Source organism: Epinephelus moara, chromosome 14 (genome assembly GCF_006386435.1).
Source record: "Epinephelus moara isolate mb chromosome 14, YSFRI_EMoa_1.0, whole genome shotgun sequence".
Taxonomy (NCBI): Eukaryota; Metazoa; Chordata; class Actinopteri; order Perciformes; family Serranidae; genus Epinephelus; species Epinephelus moara.
Window position 1 is genome coordinate 26,851,133 of NC_065519.1, and position 20,905 is coordinate 26,872,037.

The 20,905-nt window shown below is 42.5% G+C and overlaps 2 protein-coding genes across 13 annotated transcripts in view; one reads left to right on the plus strand and one right to left on the minus strand.

Moving 5' to 3' along the window:
- LOC126400797 (CAP-Gly domain-containing linker protein 4-like) overlaps positions 1 to 3,639 on the plus strand; it is a 57,575-nt gene extending 53,936 nt beyond the window's left edge. For 3 of the 12 annotated variants that reach the window (XR_007571007.1, XR_007570999.1, XM_050061755.1), the window contains one exon: positions 1,955 to 3,637. The gene's annotated coding sequence lies outside the window, so the exon portion shown is untranslated. Of the gene's footprint in view, positions 1 to 1,954 lie in introns of all 12 variants that reach the window. The other 9 variants (XR_007571005.1, XR_007571004.1, XR_007571003.1 and 6 more) reach the window with 9 other exon arrangements.
- A 4,619-nt stretch (positions 3,640 to 8,258) lies between these two features.
- The window catches only part of alk (ALK receptor tyrosine kinase), a 491,937-nt gene continuing 479,290 nt past the window's right edge, over positions 8,259 to 20,905 (minus strand). The window contains exons 26-29 of the mRNA XM_050061749.1: positions 14,356 to 14,457; positions 13,897 to 14,031; positions 12,810 to 12,900; positions 8,259 to 11,473 (exon numbers count right to left, since the gene is read on the minus strand). Coding sequence (XP_049917706.1) covers positions 10,349 to 11,473; positions 12,810 to 12,900; positions 13,897 to 14,031; positions 14,356 to 14,457 — 1,453 coding nt within the window. The 3' untranslated portion in view covers positions 8,259 to 10,348. The remainder of the gene's footprint in view (positions 11,474 to 12,809; positions 12,901 to 13,896; positions 14,032 to 14,355; positions 14,458 to 20,905) is intronic.

The window sequence follows — 20,905 nt, forward strand, 5'->3', positions numbered from 1 at the left end:
GAAGAGGGATCCCTCCTCAGTTGCTCTTCATGAGGTTTCTACCGTTTTTTTCCCCCGTTAAAGGGGTTTTTTTGGGGAGTTTTTCCTTATCCGCTGCGAGGGTCATAAGGACAGAGGGATGTCGTATGCTGTAAAGCCCTGTGAGGCAAATTGTGATTTGTGATATTGGGCTTTATAAATAAAATTGATTGATTGATTGATTGCTAACACATACAATTCTGCTAACACCTTTGATGAGTAAAAATGGAGTGTTACAGTCAGTGTAAAAGTAGACTGTATGACAGAACAGCTAAAGATACTTTACAGGGTATAATAGTGACTTTTAACATTGTGAATGCCACTTTGATTTGAGTCTTTGAGAAAGCAGCTCTGAAAAGGAAAAGGTTCACCTATTGTTGCTACTTGTGTGAGTGCCTATGTCAATGACTCGTATACGTCAGTGGAGACGGTGAAAGCAGCTTGCAGAGAGCTCCAGTGGATGAGCAGAGTTGTGGGAAACACAGCAATGCTTCTGAATTCAGCCTCTCGGCATGGTGATGTCTTTGTTGTCTGGAAATCATTGGGCAGGACAAATGCCACATTTTTGTTATCTTGGATATAGCTTTTGGACAGGCTTGCCTCTGACACCATTTTGCTGTTTGGCTCCTAAACCCCTGTATGCTGTATTAACATGGTTTGTTATCAGGTGCACAAAATGAGATGAAGGCAAGAGCTGAAACAAAGCTCAGACATGATGTACCACAGTGTGGTGAGAGCTTAGCTGCACCATCAGCACTTTGTACCAAGTGTAGAGCTGATCCCTGATGGGAGACAAATGATCTTAGTAAAACCATGAGGAAAGACTCCCATCTGCTTTTAACAGGATGGAGAGCAGCACTGGCACAGCTGGCACTCCAGAAATACAGTTTGCTATCGCTAGCAAATACATACTGGCAGCTCCGCAAGCTCCTACATGTAGACATGTTTACAATACAGGGATAATCCTGCTGGGGTCTCCCTTCACCCTGTCAGGGCTTATGTGCAATAATGACCAGCTCACTGTACATAATCCTCCTTATTACACAACTGCTTTACTAAGTGAGCTGTAACGGTTTGACATGAAATATTGATTTAAAAATGATTTTATTTGTAGCATGCTTTAAAGCTTTTTCCAATCACTAGCACGACCCCAAACATTGATGTAGTATCTGTAACAGAATCACTTAACTCTAAAGAAAAACCTCTATGTTCAGATGCTTTCAGCCTCTAATTCAGGGGTCTCAACCTCAAATTACTGCTGGCCAGGTTGTTCTCCCTCCTACGGTAAGAACTTGTTTTTTTTCCTGGAGGTCGGCAGATTTGAGCAGAAGCAGTTGCATATAACTCCACAAAAAATATTTTTTAACCTTTATTTAAACTGTCTCTCTGCCCTGGCAGCCTAATGGTTAAGGCACATATCACAAAACTACAATGTCCCTGGTTCAGGCCCAGCCGGGGACCTTTGTTCATTTCCTTTTCTCCATCTTTCTTGCCATTGTCAACTGTGTGTTCTTCAGGTCAGCCTTTTCGTAGATTTAGAAAGGCACTTTGGTTCAAGTGTGCTTCAGGCTGTATTCTCATAACTGTGGCTATAGAGACCATGGGTCATAGTAACTACAGTATGCACTCACCACCTCCTTTGTGGAGATTCAGGGACACGTAACCTTGGCAAAACAACATGTTTTGGGGCAAATAATTTCTAACACTTGTCTCTTAGTTTGACACAAAGTAAACAGATAGGAGCCCCCTGGATTAGCCATTTTTTTTAGACTTCCTTTTGAATTTTTTTATTTTTTTTTAACCAGGGTCAGCGTTTCTCAAATCTCTACAATTGAGGCTGCAAGTGCAAAGCTGTAATGACCCATAGAATGGCCACAATTATCACAATCAATCAATCAATTATTATGAAGACCCATTTTTTGTGCTCATTTTGCAGTCTTGCTAGTGTGGCAGTACAGAGACCTGTGGGTTGCCATGCCTAATTGGCAATGGCACAGCCAACCACCGGAGGCGCACCCACCCATAAAAGGGGCGATCCCTCCCTGCCAGTTCTCTCTCTCGCTGCTTCCGACGGGTGACGTCATTTCCGAGCCGGACGTTTTGCTTCGGACAGGTAACGCGGCTTGTCTGCTCACCTGCTGCTTTCGGCTCATGTGGCAGGGAGCTAATGATTTTGTGTTGTGTTGCAGAGTGGCTGACTTGGTGCTTCCCAGGCTCGTGTGTGTGTCACCTAAATGGCCTGCTGTGGTGAGTGTCTCCCTCTCTGCCTGTTAAACAGCTGATAATGACCGCGGCTAACAATAGCCTGATTGTAGGTGGACGCCGGTAGCTGCGCGCTACCCTCTCCCTCTTCCTCTGGTGTGTGTCATACTGGTCGACCTGCTAACTGGTATGTAGCTTCCTGCATTCCCAATTGTTGTATGCACATGCGAAATTTATAGATAATAAATTTATCGGGTCCTCAGATCCCTCTGCTAATGGTGCGTGAGCGACGTCTGCCAATGGTGCGTGAGTGACGTCAGCACCAGCTGACCGGGTTTGCGGCCAGGGTTTAAAGCGACACATCACCACCAGCTACGGGGGACCGCTGCTGTTTTGTTTTTTTTTTTTTTGCTTTACTTTTTGTCCTGTTTTGCTTTAACCTGTTTGTCTACTCGTTTTGGTTGACCTGCCTGCGTTGTACGCCTTGGTATTCCGTTTTACTGACCATTTAATTAACTCAATTTTAACGAAGTTCGACTGAGGAGTGGGGTTAAACCCTTTTTGTGGTGGATTGGTTTTGTTTTCTGGGTTACTGTATTCAGTTCCCTCTGCCTGTTTGTCTGATTTCCATAATTTCTTTGGCTTCGATATTCTGTTTGGGCAGAGGATTAATTCTTTTTTTCAGTATTTGTCTTTTCTTTATTTGGCGGTTGGCAGTTTGTATTTTTGTTTAGTTTATGATTTATATTGCCTGCCAATGGCCTGTTTTGTTTAGGATATTTCTGTTTATTGAATTGTGTGGGTGTGACCCCACTAATTTCCCCTTTGTTTCCCTTTTAGTTGCTGAGGTCCGGTGGTGGTGGTGACCTGGTGGCGGGGTTCCCCCCCCTTTTTCGTGTGCTGTGCTCCCCTGGGTTCTGGGTCTCCTCACTGTGTGCGTGTGTGACTGTCACGAGTGTCTGGGTGCTTATATTTTTGGTTGGGGTTTCCCCACACCATCAATAGCCCCTTCACCCCGGTAAGCCTCAGCCCTAGTTTAGTCCCACATTTATTTGCCCCTGGGTGACTGGTGTTTTATTGTTTTAAATTGTCTTTCTGTAATAAAGCATATGCCTTTTTAAAAACAAGGAATCGTGTCATATCTGCCTTGAGTAAAAAGAACTTGTGTGTCTTAAGGTGCACTTGGTGTAAAAGTAATTCCTGGGGCGAAATTCCCCAGGTGGCGTTGTTGGCAACAATATAGTTGAAGTGTACAATTTAACCAGATTGACTGAAGACCCTCTTATACCGCACCCCCTCCCCGTATTGCCACACTAGAAAATTAAATGATTAATCTAAAATAAAAGACAAAGAGGAAAAATCCCAAATATATTTGAGTCTGACGTGACAATAAATTATAAAGGTACAGGGGGCCTAATCGTCTTATGGGCCAATTTTAGTTTGCTCTTATCCAATAATCACAAATTTGAGCTTAAAGAATAAATTAAAAATAGTCTAACAGAATAATATTTTACCATCTGTCGTTCAGTGCTTCAGGAATATCGTCTTTTTGTCAGTTAATTTGATGCTCGTTATCACCAAACTTCAAAACGTTCCAGCAAATACAGTATGTTTTGTGTCGGCTTCTCCGCCCTCCTCACATCTATGCAGTCAGTGAGGATACATAATGTAAGGAATAACATAGAAACTGTATATGTCCTCCTGCTCCCCCCTGTAGAGTTGGTACTCAGGACTGGTTGTCTTTGCTTTGTGAAATACTTTGTAGAGTTTGGCTTCTCTGTTTGGTAGCTCGCTGTTGTTTTAACAAGCAGCTGTAACATTATAAGCTGCTGTAAAGAACTATTATTTTACCACTGGCATTTAACCAAGAGAAATTCCAGTTAACAGAACAGCTCCAGTAGGACGCAGTGACACATCTTCACAGTCCTGCATACAGGTTTCAGTGTGCTGGCCTGGTGTAAGGGTTTATGGCTGCCGGTAGAAAAACACTGAGTCTTTTATCTCGAAACATAATTCTTGGATTGCAACACCTCTTGAAACTAAGGTCAGACTGAATGTCAGTGAAAACCAGCGCAGCATCTTTATGAGCACCGTTTGATTTTCTCATGAATGTCTAGGGACTTTTTCTCTTCTTGCCCTTTTGTTTCCTTGTTTTCCAGCTCCTCTGTACTGTCTTAAAGAAGTCGGGATTCTCATTGAGCCACGGCACTGTGTTTATTTTTGTACAATGAGTCAATCACGACTCAAAATGGTTCGTATATGTTTTCTTTTATCATGTTGGTTTGTTCTGTCTTTCACTTTTTAGCTGTTTTTATGTCTTGTGTATGATTTTCTTACCTTCTTATTCCAGTAAGGGGCAATAGAGTCAAGAGTAGTAAGACACATGCTATTAAAAAGGGAAACTAAGGCTCCTCAGTTATAAGTTAAACCTACAGTTGAACATGGCAGGGAAGCTAATGTAAGAGTCTCGAAAACCTTTTAATCTACCACCAGCAGTCGGCTAAAGACATGAAGACAGACATGCTGAGTGGAGGTGGAGGCAATACATTTAAAAACACTTTTTTAGTGAGAGACTGAAATTCTTTGTCTTTAATGCTGTAACACCAGGGGACGATAGGGCAAGTGGGGTCGCTTAATATGTAAAGGGGAAAATTAACAGAAGCCTCAGTGAACCAGTGGTGTTGCTGGTGATCTTTAAATTATAAAACAGCCGGCTGCTTTGACCCCTGTGAGAACTGGATGGGAGGTCTTGTGCACCAGGCTGAGGGCGTGAGGTCAGTAGCTGAGGTTAATGGCAGTGTGTAGAGTCAGGAGGACTACAATCATCCAACTACAGAGTCAAGTCTGTGGTCTGTTGTGCTGTGGAAAATGCTTCTGTTGAGAGCATAAAGCTCGCCTCTGTCGGAACTGAATTTGTGGGATTAGTTTATTTGTCACGTAAATGTGTTTTCTTTCTATGAGAAAGCTTTTATATATCACAAATGAGTAATCCGACCCAAAGAATAGATAGCAGTTGTCCAGGTCACTAATGTTGGGGTGGGTTCAAGTACTTTGTCACTCAGTCCTGCTTCATAATAGAGCACTTTTCCTGCCTCATTTGTAGCACAAATACAGTCTGTAACAAACTTGCCCTTGATTATTGTTTTTTTGACACATGGAGATTGAATTTGTCAAATAATACACTTTAGAAACTTAATAGTTTAAATGAGGCAATTTGAGGATGTCAGGGAGACCATTGTTTGTTCTTAAATTATCTGTCTGCTGAGCTTTAATAGGGTTTTGTTGGAGGTTGATGGATCTTAGTGACAAAATGAAACTTTACTGATCTGAAAGGGAAACTTCAGTATTTTCCCATGTTTTTGTGTCTATGGGTAAGGCAGCGTTAAGCCAGAGGGCTACAGCCGGCATCCACGAAAGGGGCTTCAATGTAATCCAATAGGCCCAGACAGGATAATTACAATTGATTGATGATTGATTAATGGTCTTTAAGAATTTGTGAATATAGAACATGTGAAATTTGATCGATCCAATGAGGATCTGATTCTAAATTAGAAACAGTCTCCTATTACATTCTAGCCATCAGTAGAATTGTGTAATTTGAAAGCCTGTTTTAATGACTAGCATCAGCAAACAAAGGGAGCAATATTACTATTTAATGACAAGGCAGTAAATTTGGCGAGTACAAGAAGAGCGTGGCGGCAACATTGGAAAATTAAGCTTAAAGGCTCTCTAAGTCTTCCTAAGCTTGAAAAGTTTTGGTCACATACAGCAAACATCTCCTCATGATCCGCTAGCTACATGTCCTCTGAATATGCTGTGAAAAAGTCCGGTCTCTGTAGACAGCCCAGGCTCTGCAAATGGCAACAAAAACATTTGGGTCCAGGCTGCACCAACCAGCCAGCACCAGACCAGGGAAAGCAAGCACACACACATGAATGTGGTGTCCATGTCTCACGGTCTTGCGCAAGCGCGCACACGTGAACCCCGTGCCCAGAGAGGCAGTTAGAGCTACAGGCTACAATGAGGCTAAAAGGTGAGCTAGCTCCGTTGTGTTTTTCTTTTTTTTCACAGGACAGAGGACATATAGCTAGCGGATTGTGAGTAGATGTTTGCTGTATGTGACAAAAAAACTTTCAAGCTCAGGAAGACTTAGAGAGCCTTTAATTCGATTATATTAAATGTGATTCATATGTGTAGGCCTCTACATCTTTGTATATTTCATAGACTATGCAGTGCTGTCAGAGAATATGCAACATGTTGCTGTGAGCTATGAGTGAGGAAAAACGTGTTTAGTATTGTTTGGTATAAGCAAAGTTTTTGTTTTTTTTAAATCATGATTAATTAATTAATTGATCATTAGTGTGACCAATGTGTGCTTACAATCTGAAACCCTGACCCCCAGACACACTTAATCGACATCAAAGAACTAATGGGTGTTGAAGGCCGACTGTTGCTACGCCTCCGATTCCAATATCACAGCTAAAAAGTGGCAATAAACACACTGCAGAGACTACAGCCAACAGCCAACCAGCATGCACATCCTGTGCCTGTGTGAGAGGAAATAACTCTCCAAAACATTAGGTGGTGAGAGTCTGTATTCATCATTCAAAGATGTAAACCAAAAGATTGACAGGACAGATTCAAGATGCTAGTTAGCACATTAAAAACACAACCTGATGTTGGAAGAACAAAAGCTATTTACCGTGTGCTAGTGAATGAAAACACAAACAATTACGAACAGTTTCTGCTAAAGAGCTCAGTGGCTAAAGGAATAATCTTACTGCATATGACAAGTTTGTTTGATCTCATGTCTTCTTTAGTCGTTTGGTTACTTTCCTCACTTGCATTTCTCTTCTCGTGCGCTGAGCTTAACTGCTAATCAGAGTGATTTTACTCACCGACAGGCTCTGCCATCACCGACATGGATTCAGCTTGCTGAATCTGCTGAAATAAAGCTGACAAGGGCCGACTAGTGCCAACAAGTGCAGGACAAACCAAAAAAACTAGGGTGACAGATGCTTACCAATGGCTCAACATTGACTAACCGCCAGCCATCAGCTTGGTTTGTCATGGCCTTTAGTAGCAATGGTGCACTGTTAACATTTGTCCACTAAAAGTGCTTATTTTTGCCACTGACAGGCTCAGGTTGTTATTCTAAGTGTCTGATCACATCATTTTGGAAAAGATCCCTACAGATAAATAAAACACTTCTTTACTTTGGCTGATTGCTTTGACTTCAGAGCGAGACTTAATTAGACATAGTAACAGACAGGTTAAAATGAAAGGTAAAGAAAAACAGTTTATATCTTTGTCAGATACTTTTAACAGTCTGAGCCTGTCAGTGGCAAAAACAAAAACCTTTCAGTAGACATAAACTGATGGTACACACAGTCCTCTAGTGTGTACATTGCAGCCTGTGTTGTGGCTGCCAGCTGCAGCGCTCTCTCTCTCTCAGTACTGGAGCAATTTCAAAAATCATATTCTCCATTAGTCACTTAGACACAAAAATGTAGTAAGATAGATTCCAGGTTGAAAAATACAAATGTTTTTCTTTAAATAACTCCCAGCTGAACAGCGAGGTTTAACACATTACAGGGGTTCATGATACCAGTGGTTTAATTAGCTGGTGCACAGACAACTCATTTGTTTTAATGAGCGCCACCTCTTGCATCCATTACTGCCAGCTTTTACCAATACCACTTTGTGTCAACACCATTTGTGCTGCCAATAACTTTTAAAGCTACTGCCGTCAAACTAGGAGTCCTAAAGTAGTGGAGACGTGACAAATAAAGATTTGATCTTGCATTTTACAGCCCTATTTCTGCGCATAGCTGTGATGTGTCAGTTTTAATATGAAGATTACCAATTTTAGCAGTTAAAGGATGTTACACTAAACAAGTTGCTGTATGTCTCTGGTTGTGACTTCAGCAATTTAAACACCAATTTATAATGTAATTATGTGTGTCAGTCAGTCTAATTAACTTGGCCCTGATCCCAAAGAGTGCAGCAGACAGACATATGCAAAAACAGTTATTATATAGTAATTTATTAATTTTGGAGAATGTCTTCTGAAGGGCAATTTACAGCTTTTACCAGAGCCATAGTACAATACTTTATAATTACAACATTTACAGGTGCAGTTAAGTTTGTCTTTACATCAAACAATGGACATGAGCTGTGAGGGGAACACAGAATTAATGCATTTACTGTAACACAGGTACTGAGGACAAAGCAAAATACTTGTCATTGGCCAATATTTACCTTGCTCATTGACTTGGCCCACAGGAATGCATTAGTCTTAATCAGTCACTGAGCGCTGTGACACACACGACAGCTCGTCATCGCTTTACAGCAGAGGGACTGACAGGATTGCCAAATACAGTCAAGCAAAAAGCATCAAAAAATGACACATATTGTCGTCATTCACCTAAATATCAACACCGCCACGCTCATGGCGCCGTCCCAATGACATACTGTATGTAGCTGTCCCGAAACTGAAAAAAAGCAGACTTCAAACAGACAGTGAAACACCGTGTGTGTGGAAATGAGCAGAATACGACTCAGACTCAGGTCTCAGCTTTCATTCACATGTGGAGCGAAAGCAGTTTGTATTCAAACTTTTCACTCGGACTCATTTGTATTCTGCAGCAGTCACCCTATAATAGAAAAGATAAAATATGCAAATTTAGGAATGTAGAGTGCTTCGAGATGGCAATTTGAAGGTTAAGATTGATTCAGCAATATCCACTGTGTTTCTATATCCAGACAAAAAAAAGGGAAAAACATTTTTTAACAAGAAATGAATTGATAAAAGGTTACTGAAAAAGCCATAAGAAAAGAAAAGCCTCAACTTCACTGTCTCAAAGCGCCCCTTTAACAGAATGGAGTTGTGAACAAAAGGAGAGTCCACAGAGCAGTGATTTCAATAGTTCCCAGGGCAACGGCTTATTACAAATCTTCAGCAACAGTAAAAAGTTGAACTCTTAAATGTTGCTGAGTGCGGCTCGCCTTTAATCCTTTTAATTCTTCAGTCAAATAATCTGCGTCACTGCTCTATTTATCCACTTACTTCTACACCTTAAAGGTCACTGTAAAGGCCATGACTGATTTCCTGTATCAGTGTTATAACAAACCATTCAGGAAACTCAAGGTCCATCATTTTTTTTTGGGATTGTTCCATCTCTCATTTTTTCTTACCGTATTACCAAAAGAAAACCTAAAGTGAAAACCGGTTGATGTAAAATGAATCTGTTTGGATCTGAAGAAGCATGTTCATGAATAATTTATAGAGCCACTTCCAAATAATAAATAAACAAATGAATAAATAAACAAGCAGGCAAGCAAACATCAACAAACACATTTTTCCCAGTGTTTTTTTTTCTCTTTTTTTTTGTATAAATGTCTCTGGTAATCCAGTGTCCGATTCTGTGATATCCTTGAAAAATAGTCAAGTTATTTACCACACTGTTGTTTTCAAAAGGATGTGGAGAAGGAACAGTGTGAGGGTTCTGCAGTAGAACAGACACATGTGGCTTGCAGCTGTAGACAACCTTTGCAGCTGTTACAGTCAAACTGGTCACCAAAGTTTGTGACTTAAAGTCTTAGGTTTGGCAAAATATAAAGATTTGAATCCGCATCATAGTCCATTCTCACAGATGAGACATCCTCAGCTGTCCATGGACACATGGCAAATGTGCACGCTCTTGGTCACAGCCAGATGGAAAGTTGTCCTCGTGTCCTCCTGTGCCATAAACTCTATTTGATTCTTTCTCAGCATTCTCTCTCATAATCATAATCCCTCCAGTGTAGAAAAAATACATTTTTTAAACTCTTAAAACTAGCCTTTACTCTTCATTTTGCCTCCCAAAGCTTTTTTTTTTAGTTCTCTGATGTGCTTTAGCATCCGTTGGGGATTTAAACACACCTCCAGGGTTCTCATGGGAAAAGCCTGATGGAGTCATCCAGCTTCGTTTCAGCGAGAACTGGAGGAAGGAACCAAAATGATGGGATGGTAGGGGGTGGTGTAAAACGGTCTCTGTCCTGACACAGTGTTGCCTGCTATGTGTCCTGAACACACAGTCTCCAAAGACAGGGCCTGAAAAAGAGACCAGTGGCACAGGCATTTGGGCTAAAGCACGGTGGCGTTGTGGCCCTCCATCCTGGGCAGCCTGGGGTCCTGTACTGTCCCCATGGTGACTAGAAGTGGACGGCTGTCCTCAGACATACCTGACCGACTCAGGGACACTGAGGTGGGAATTGAGGCCCCCCTCTGGTGGGCTGCTGAGGACATGGAGATGCCCTGCTGTGGTATAGGGGGTGGAGGAGGGGGGTTGGGGTTACCGTGGGCGGCCTCCAGGGGCAGGCCCTGCTCCTGGTACCCGTATCCGATGTTCCCACAGGGGAATCGTCTCAGTCTGTAGAGGGGGACCGGGGGCAAGGCGGCTGAATCTAAAAGCAGAGGTGACTGTGCAGCAGGAGGTGGTGGTGGGGGTAACAGAGGTCTGCAAAGACCCTGCTGCTGCTGCTGCTGATGGTGCAGCAGCTGGAGTTGGTGCTGCTGCTGGAGCTGATGCTGCTGCTGGAGCTGATGCTGGAACTGCTTGTGCTGGTGCTGGAGACCCAGCGCTCCCGCCACCTCAGCCACAGTCCGGCCCACATGCTCCTGCCCCTCGCCAGGCACCCTGCCACTGCTCCCTCCCGCTCCCCCCACCCCTCCTTGCCTCTGCTGCTGCTGCTGCTGCTGCTGCTGCTTCCTCTGCTGCAGGAACCACGAGCCATATGTCGGGTTCCAGAGACTGGTGCTCTTCCCACTGTGACCCTCCTTCTCTGGCGGGTGGCCCTGGGTGAAGGCCAGGTTGATGTGGCCTCCCTCGGGACTGGGCTGGGTGGTGACATGAGGTCCCTTGGCAGTGAGTGTAGAGGTGGCTGTGGAGGTGACTGTGTTGGTGGTTGTCATGGTGATGGAGGTCTGTGTGTGAGGCTGCTGGTGCTGGTGGAGGCATGGCTGGGGCTGGGCCGACATCTGTGCTTTGGCCTCTGATGCTGTGCTAGTCACGACAGCGAGCTCCCCACCTCTCCGGGTCTCCTCTGTAGGATAGGATGGGGGTGGCTGCGGAACCTCCCCATCAGGCACCTGGGCATTCACCAACACAGTTGGAGCTGAGGGGTCGTCAGAGCGCGTCGGTACACGCTCCTCCTCTTCGGGGATGGGTCCATACTCTACAGGTAGAGGCATGGTCACCACGTCAGGGTCCTAAAATGGGGTTGACCATCAAGAGATCAGTTTATTTTTGTGTTAACAGTATTAAATTAAATCACAATTTAAAAGAGACACATTTTTCTTTTTTAAATTACATCCTTTATAATTAAGGAACAAATATGAGGTGAGAACACTTAGTCAACGGTTTCTTCAGCTATAATAAAAAAAGTTTAGTCAGCTGTAGCTAATTAAATAAATGATCTGAGTTAACCATAGTACAACATGAAACTACTGGGTGTTGTATGAATCATATTCTAATTTGATGCCTGTGTCTGTTGTATTTATGGTTGAGCACAGATGGTTTCCTCTTGTAAGAACATGTGCCATGAAGCAGCTTGTTTAGTCAGTGGAGCTAAAGTTTAAGTAGCTACCACAAAGAGCTGTCAGCTATGTCATTAGAGGTTGTCAGTCAGATGCCAACATTTTCTAATGTTACACATACAGGTTGATACTGATGAATTTAATTCCACTGTGGAAATCATTATCATGTAGAGAAATGAGTGTGTAAGGTAAAATACAGGCCTAGCATTTAAATAACATCTTAAAAATGTGAGCAAAATATATATATTTTTTCCAAAGAATACTAAATGTAGTGAAAGTTGATTATCTGTAGTTGACCTGTTAACAAATGAGGAGCTCTGGACTGGGGTGGATCACCTGCAAAAAGGTTGTGTTATGTGAGAAAACTATATTTACATAAATTCACAGGCATGAGAGAAAATGAACTAAATACGGTGGGTAGCGGGTGACAACAAAAATAATCACAGGTATTGAGTCGGCTGTGTGGATGCTCAGCAGCCTCTGCTTGGTCCAAAAACCGTATCATGTGGCACTCTGACAAAACGTGCAGTGGACATTTAACAAAACAATTTTGGAGCCAAGGATGCAGCTGACTGATAGCAAGGGGGCAGGTACTTTGGATAAGTGGACAGATGGTTACTGCAAAAGCGGTTATCTTTGTGCCACTTTGCATCATCACCTCAACAACAACAGGGAGGTGACCGAGCAAATGCTGTGCACATGTGAATGGGATAGTACATTACCCAAAAGAGCGGCAAAAAGGTGTGTTTCATCATGGGTCAGTTTGTGGGACTTATATTATGGGGTTGGGGCCAGTGTGGATTTTCCTTGGAGATAACTTTGGGTAATGATACGGTTCAGTACTGAGCTTTGCAGGCCACCAATACAGGCTTGTTACATTTATAAAATACAGTATATCCACAATTTAAACCAAGCATTATTGCAAAATTCAGATATTTCCCTCATGTCTCTTAGTCCTAATTTGTGTATTCATGGCAGCGGAGTCCCACAGAGTGCTTTGTTTAGTTACCTGTAAGCAGTAGTCAATTCTCTCCAGGATAGTTGAGAAGTTAGGCCTGTCTTCAGGTTGATGCTGCCAACTCTGAGTCATTATACGATACCTAAAGACACACATTAATGGGCAGACACACATAATACTTAATGAAAACATTTCCTTCCGCTCCATGCAGATGCAGAGAAAACAAAAAGACACAGAGGCTGACCAGCACCATGTCTCCCGCTGGTTTTTACAAATGCCAGATTGATCTCTTTTGACAAAATATCCACTAATAGCCGCCTCCTGCTGCTCTGAGTGATTGTGTTTAATGGGCGATGCAGAGAAGAGGAGGAACTAACAGTGAAGTTAAATCCTGAGATCTGGTCTTAATTGCTGAGATGATTCCAACTGTAGCTGCTGCTTTCAGTAATCAGTGTGTCCTGTTGTGAGACTGTTTTGCAACTTCAAATTAAGTGAACATCACAGGGCCGTGTTTATTTTTTCAAAGAGAGAAATACACATTTACACGGAACATGCAAGGCAGGTTGTGAGACGATACGAGGAGTAATCTGCAAAGCTATGGCCAACAGGTATGAAGGGGAAAGCTGTGAAATTCCAGGAAGGCCCAAGTGTATGTGTATGTAAGTGAGAGAGAAAATGTGTGTGTGCATCTGCCCATATATGTTGTATAATAGAGCTGGCATGAGAGGTGACATCTGAAAAGTGAGTGAAAATATAGTGTGATATGGAAATGGTTTTTAAGCTCTCTATCAGCTACCCATGACTCCCTCTAAATTGGGAGGCAAACTTGAAAGAAAATTGTTAATGTGGTTTTCATATTGAAAGCGCTGAGCGCCATCTCCCATAAAATGTTCTGACGCCTTCTAGGTCACAACTCGTTTACGTGTCAATATCAGCAAATCATCAGAGCCTTTCATGTCTGCCTCTGAGCTTGTGTTTTTTCCTTTATGCCGCCTATGTGTATACTATCTACGCATTACATGCTCTATCTTATTTATGTTATAGAGAAGCTTAATTAGACCTCATGGGAGCACATTTTTATTCTGGTCATGTGAAGCACATGAATGCATTCAGCATCTGTGAGTGGATGTGCACTTACACTGGCCCAGGGCAGTTTTTAGGTGGGTCCATCCTCCCACCGTTGGTTACAAACTCCAACACCTCCTGATTACTGCGACTTGGATATGGCATGTAGCCCAATGAGAAGATCTCCCACAGCAGAACCCCAAACGACCTGCAGATGATGCAAGCACAGATTAGTTCCAGGGAGAGGAAGACTAGAGGGTGCGACTAAGGACAATCAGGTCGTAAATTATGAGCACCATCAGAGCTGAAGCTGTAAAGGATAAGAGCAGAGGACAAAAGTGAGATAGAGACAAACATATGGCTCAGGATCAAAGGCGTTGAAGGGCAGAGGAAGGTGAAAAGCAGAAAGCAAGACAGGGGGCATGTTGGGACAGCAGATGTCTGAGTGTGAAATATAGGTGGTGACATCACAGTGAGGGTGAGCTTTAGTCGTCACCGAGGCCAGTTGAAGAGAAGTGTGAGGGATTCTTACCATGTGTCTGTTTTGGATGTGAAGATGCCCTCCATGAAGGCTTCAGGTGGCATCCACTTCACTGGCAGCATGGCACGCCCCCCCTTCCTGTAGTAGCTTGCCCTAAACACACACACAGACATTTTGAATGGCAAGATGCTTTATGACTAACCATGTGGCTCATAATAGTAATATAGTTTTTATTGTTTGCCCACTAATAATAAAAAAAGGCAACAACTGTAAAAATGAAAACCAGCATCTGTAGTTTGCAGCACCATCACCATGGCAACACCACTGCCCTCAAAAGCAGAGGGTAAAAAAAAGAAAGAAGAAGAAGAAAAAAAAAAAATCTAACATCCAGCAATTAATTCAGTGTTTGTCAGTGGCTATATAGGCACTCTGATCCAATCACATTTTTCAGTTTCCTAACACGCTGGCGAGAGATCCTCTAAGAGCTCCTTATCTCGCCAAAAGGGAAGAGGGAAATTTTTCGCTGTGCCGAGCCCTGTCTAAGCCATTTTTAATGCTGTCTTGAGCGTGCCGTCGGTAAAGAAATTATCTGATGTGTGCTCTATCTGATTGTTGGTGCTGATAGAGGTCACTGCCTGGTTCATCTCGCCCTGCTCGAGGCACACAGCGGGGACAAGACATGAACTAGGTGCCGCTCGGCTCCCCATCCATCAAAGTGTCCACATGGGAAAAAATGGACACACATCAACATCTGAGTTAAGTGGTGTCAGCTGTGTTTGGCTGGAAACAGCATCATTTGGCATCGTTTGCTGTTGCAGAGGAGTAAATCTGTTTGCCCCAAGTGATTTTGTCATAAAAATGACACTTTTTGTCCCTGAGCAGTTGTTTGTAAACATGACAAGTTGTTCATAATAAATAGGACTGTAATAGCTTATAGACAGGTTTGTAACTGGAGGGTTGCCAGTTCCAATCCCAGGGCCTTTTGGGAAAGTAATGGAGAAGCAGGAACAGTCTCTTTCTCTTTGCCTTCAAAAACTAGACAAGTAAGTGAAGCACCAACTGCTCTGCTGGAGCTACACATGGCTGAGCAGGGAAGGACTGTAATTACAGTGGGCAGCTCCCAGGTGTGAATGTGAAGCAGGATGAGAAAAGAGCATTGGACTCAGTTGGCGTACCCCAGATGAATAAAAGCTAAAAACAAAACAAAACAAAAAAAAAAACAGAAAAGAAAAGAATGGCAAACGCATCAAAAGCAGGGTGGCAAGGAATAAAACGGCTTGGATAAAATGTGGGACAACAAGCAAAAAAAAAAAAAAAAAAACAGGTTTTGGCAGCCACAGCTGGGGCATGGGCTGCATGACCCATCACATTTTGTCTTTAGTTTGTCTTTACTTTAGGACGATTTCAAGCTGCGCGCTCGCTAACCAGGGGCGGAAATGTCTGAACTACTGTTAAAAGCTATGCATGCTTTAAAAGTAATCTGTGAAATTCAGTCCAAAAATAATATGCAACTAGTGCCAGGAAGCTAAAACAGATGTAGCCAAGCTTCAGCTTCTTTACTGAACCAGGTGAGGGAAGTCAGCTCCATTCAAAGACAAAAAAAGCTTTTTTTTTAACCTCATGAGACTCAAGCTTTTGTTTTTTTATGCATTTTTAATTTCTCCTAGCTATCTGGGAAAAGTAGGACCTGATTTTTTATTGGTCACAAGTGTGCGATAATGTATTAAACTAAATGCTGTATTAAATTATTTCAGTGCCTGAACATGGTTGAGCAAAAACAAAATTACAAACAATACAGCATTTGTTTAATGTTTTGTAACTCTACGGGTTAGGGGTCACTGTTCAAGTCTAAACTGTTCAAACCTGTACATTTCAGTGCTCCTATCAAGGAATGTCCTTTTCATATGTAGCAGCAGTCTGTCACACCTAATTGACCTAAGTGAAATGCTGCGATAATCAAATAATAAAGTCCCAGTGTTCTCAAATGAGTCCTTCCTAATTAACTGCGTTTCAGCTTGTTACTATCACTAAAATTGGTCAAATTTGTTTGCCTCATCAAGCTACCAACATTATTAAGTATATAAAAAAAGTTTCAACGATAAAGTTTGATCAGGTTTGTACCCTGTCTGCTTTTGGGCCAGAATTGGCTGTGGCTGCCATCTTGTTTTTTTTTTGTTTGTTTTTTTAAACATAGTTTAGTGTATTGTGCTTTTGCTGCCACCCGATGGCACATAAAAGTGTCCACAGACGAGAACAACAGGTCTAAGTGATGCATTATTAGGTATTGCAGGAGGTCTTCAGGGTATAACTACGCAGGATTTTCTTAAAAAACGATGTATAGACTCATACAAAAGTAATCCCTCTCAGTCATCTCTTATGACCCACTAGACGTGCATGGCGGTGTATTTATCTGCAGAGACTCTGTCCTCTGCTTGTATTTAGTTATTTTCTTCTTATTTTGCTGTGTTCAGCATGATCCCGGTCACAGCGCTCAGGTGAGGTATGGGCTTTTTAGCGAGGCGAACCGCCGAGTGGGCAGAGCTGAGGTCGGCTTTCACTTTTGATGGCGATTCTATTTACAAACAGTAGCAGACAATTCCTGCATATTATAAGTTTATGGCTTTTGGTGTGATGTTTCCTCTAATGGAATTTCAGGTTTAAAGGTTAAAAGGAAAAGAAACAGCTGGGTTTTTTTTCCCTGCACAGTATCGACACAAGACAAACAACAGAGACAGCACCGATCATTTGGTTTGACTCACAGCTACAGCTGTGTGTCTTCAGGGGGGCAGTAAGTAGAGACGAATATAGATGATGTGCTGTCAAATAGTATGGCTAAGAGGAAAATATATACTTAGCAGACTATTGGCATCAGAAGCTAGCCTTGAGGAAAATTACACATAATCAATGACGCAGAGAAAACAATCACTAGTTGAGTCTGTTTGCTTGACAGATTAGCTACTCACACTGATTCAAAATCTATCACTTAGAATAACACAATCAATTCAATGATGGGAATAAGTTCTTCCGTTTTTAGGCCCACAATTACAGGACTGAATTCTGCTACCATCTTCTCTGCTGTGCCCCCCCACCAGTATCCTTCCTGTCTGTCCCAGTAAATAAAACAGTGAGGGAAGTGGACTGTCTGAAAGACTGTGATTAGATCAAAGAGCTGTGGCAGTGGACGCTCATTGGATCCTGCGTTTGTTGCTGTATAAAGACTGATTTCAGTGATAAGAAGCTTACAAAAACTTAATGGCCACAATCTCCTAAATTCATTGTTGTTATATAGTTACAGCCACCACCTTAAGTGACCTCTGCAGGTTTAACACATCGCTCAAAAAAAAGAACCAGAACACATGAAACTTTTGCCCATTACAAAATGCTGGAACGATTTGAAAAGATTGAGGGATGGTAAAATGGAGAGCTGATCATCCCCCCATCAGTGGATCGACCTCTTTTTTTTTTTAGTGTGGGGTTTATGGACATATTTATTACTACTGCTAACACCACCAACACAGACTGAAAGCTGAGCTGCAGATTAGGGCGACTTAAATACAGTCCTAGGAAATCCATAGCACAAATGGAGGTGTTTTTATACGTGTGCGTTTTTCTTGTGTGAGCCATTCAGTGTGCAGAGGGGAAGCTGGGAGATAGAGGCAAAAGACTAACAGTAAGAGACAGAGGCGTTGAGCAGACTGTGTTGAATGTAGAGTAAGATAGAAGAACATGCACCCGAGGACACAATGTGGAGCCTAATACTTGTGTCTGCTCATTGAGTTGGATGTCTTTGTTCTGCCTTCACTGTGTGTGTATGTGTGTGTGTGCGTGCATGTGTGCACCAGGCTGACATTAATAAACACAACCTAAAGTCATGCTAGACACCACTGTTAATAGTTGCTATGAAAATGTGGTCATTTAAGGCAAACACCAATTCTTTTCTGAGAGCACAGTGAATTTCTCTTCATTGTGGCGGCTGTTTACCTCAGGATGATTACTGACTGGCAGCTTTTGTTTACCCAGCTTTTTATTTACCACCACATCACCGGTGTGCAAGCATGCGTGTGAGACTATGCGAGGGAATTTGTGCAGGAGAGAGGAAGTCCATGGAACACCATGTGCAAGCACGCCTGTGGCTCTGCTCCCAGAATATAAAAAGCTGACATTAAGCCTTGTCCCGGTCCCTCACTGTGACGCCTGTCCCCTGGGACGGCCTCAAAAGGACTCCCATGTCCCTTCGTCACTTAGCAGGAGGGCCACATCATGAAACAGCAAAAATAACACACCGACGGCATAGCGCGCAACCCAACCATCCCTCCCTCTCCAAATAATAACAATGATAATCAAAAACGAGTCGCGGCGCCACGGCTCCAGGCTGAGAGATAAAAACAAAATCACATCGAGGCACCTGAAAAACTGACATCAGCAACTGAATCAAGCGCTCCTAATGCGGCTTCCCAGGGGTGTTGTGCAACAGTCTTTTCCGCATGCTCTGAGAGTGACTTTGCTCTCGTGTGACTTTCCATCAGATGATTCGAAAGTGCTGCGCTGATATAGCTGAATGTTGTGACATATTTCCCCTGCTCTAATTTCTTACCAGATGAAAGGCTTGGGAGATTTCCCTGCTGGATTGTGCATTCATTTAAACGGTGTCACGTGAAAGAGTGGTAGCTATATTAAAAAGTTGGAGCTAAGAATAATGAGTCGCCGTAGGGGCTACAGATGAGCTGATGTAGATTAAAAGAAGGCATCAGTATGACAGTGTGATGGAGAATAAAAACGTATTTACCAGTTTAAAAGTCTTCATGATAAGTACCATGGCCTTTACAATCACATGCCAAGAAGAACCCTTCCTAAGTAAGGAGCCGGTACGTCACTGAAATCCTATTTTTTCCTTTCTTAGTTTACATTTTGCTCTCTCACTCTGTGGTTGGAGAATTGTCCACACCCAGAATTTCACAGGATGAAAAAACTATTGTAGTTAGCCTCAGGGCTAGTCCACACATCCATGTCTTCTTCTTCTTTTTTTTCTTCTTTTTTTTAAACAGGGGTTTTCCTCCTTTTGTTCTCAAAAAATAAAATTAAAAATCCTGTCCACACTAGCACTGTTTAAAAAAACTGTCCAAATTAAACACAGAAGCACAACTGAGGCACTGTCAAGAGCATGCCAAACCAGCAGGCAGTGATGTAACCCTGACCCTACAGCCATGTTGGCCAATCATGCAAAGAAGAAGACAATGTTGGCTAATTAGGAGCCTAAAAAAAAGAGTATTACATTAGTGAGACTCTAGCTACACTCTTGGGAGTGTTGGATTATGTAGCAGTGACCTTCATGGCACACTCTGATGCCTCTGCTGCTCATTATAGTGGAGGAGTAACTGTACATTTATGTTCAAATGTTTAAAAAGTCCTGTCAGCAAGGTTAGAGCCAACACTATTTTGGCCACGTCTGCCATTGTATGAAATGTCCCCTTAGTTGGGCCGCCTCACAAAGGAGTTTACGGTGTATACTCTGATGGTACAAGCCAAGAGCGACACTGATGGGAGTTTCTGAACATGTTCACCTCAGATGGAGTTTTACAGAAGGTCCCATCCAGTGACCTAAGATGCAGTTCACCTGCAGACTAAAGGCTAAAATACACAGAAAAAAGTCTGGTTTAAAAAATACATTTGTACGTTTGGACTGAGCCTTACTTCAGCTGAGACTGTTGGGGGAAACAACAGCAACAGTTATTGGTTCAGATAGCTTCAGATAACCTTTGCTGATGTTCAGTGTCAAAATGTAACTTCCATGTAGTGCAGCAACATGTTGGGGAGGAAGTGAGAGGCGAGGGATCTGAGAATAAAGAATCTGACTACTGCAGACAGGAGTTTGCTTTCCATCTCACACCAATGGTCACCATTTGTTTCTTGTGACAATCTCACACCAATGGTCACCATTTGTTTCTTGTGACAATAAAGCAGTCTTTTCATAACCTTGATCAAGTACACACCTCTGACCTCACCCAGACTACAACCAGAGGTGTTGCTGGGTGAGGTCAGAGGTGTAAAAGACTTGAAACTCACCCAGTGAAGGCAGTGAAACCCTGTCATCAAGTTGCACTGTAACCATAGGAGCACCAGATTATAAATAATATTCAGAGGTGTTGGTTTTTAAATATTTATGCATTGATTAATACACAACACCTTAAAGGCAATATTATTCCTGAGTTTTCAATGTAAATGTTAAATAAAAGTGATTTTATTTTATTTATTTTTTTTAACAAAAAGAATTTTCAGATGTAACCCCTTTCTAATCTCCAACATCTTGATTAGTAACTGTAACTGATTACATTTGTTTCGTAGTTTCATTACATGTTAGTAGTAACTCCCAATCACAAAGCCATTCTGGATGTCACTAACTCGGCTTCTTCTCCGGAGCCTTTGTGCTCCACTGTCTCTCAGATTAACTCATATCGCAGCGGTGCCTGGACAGCGTGACGTGTGTGGTTGTGCTGCTGCCGTGGTCCTGCCAGATGCCTCCTGCTGCTGCTGCCGTCATTAGTCATTAGTCATACTTCTACTGTTATTATACACATATGACTATTGTCACACATGTATACTG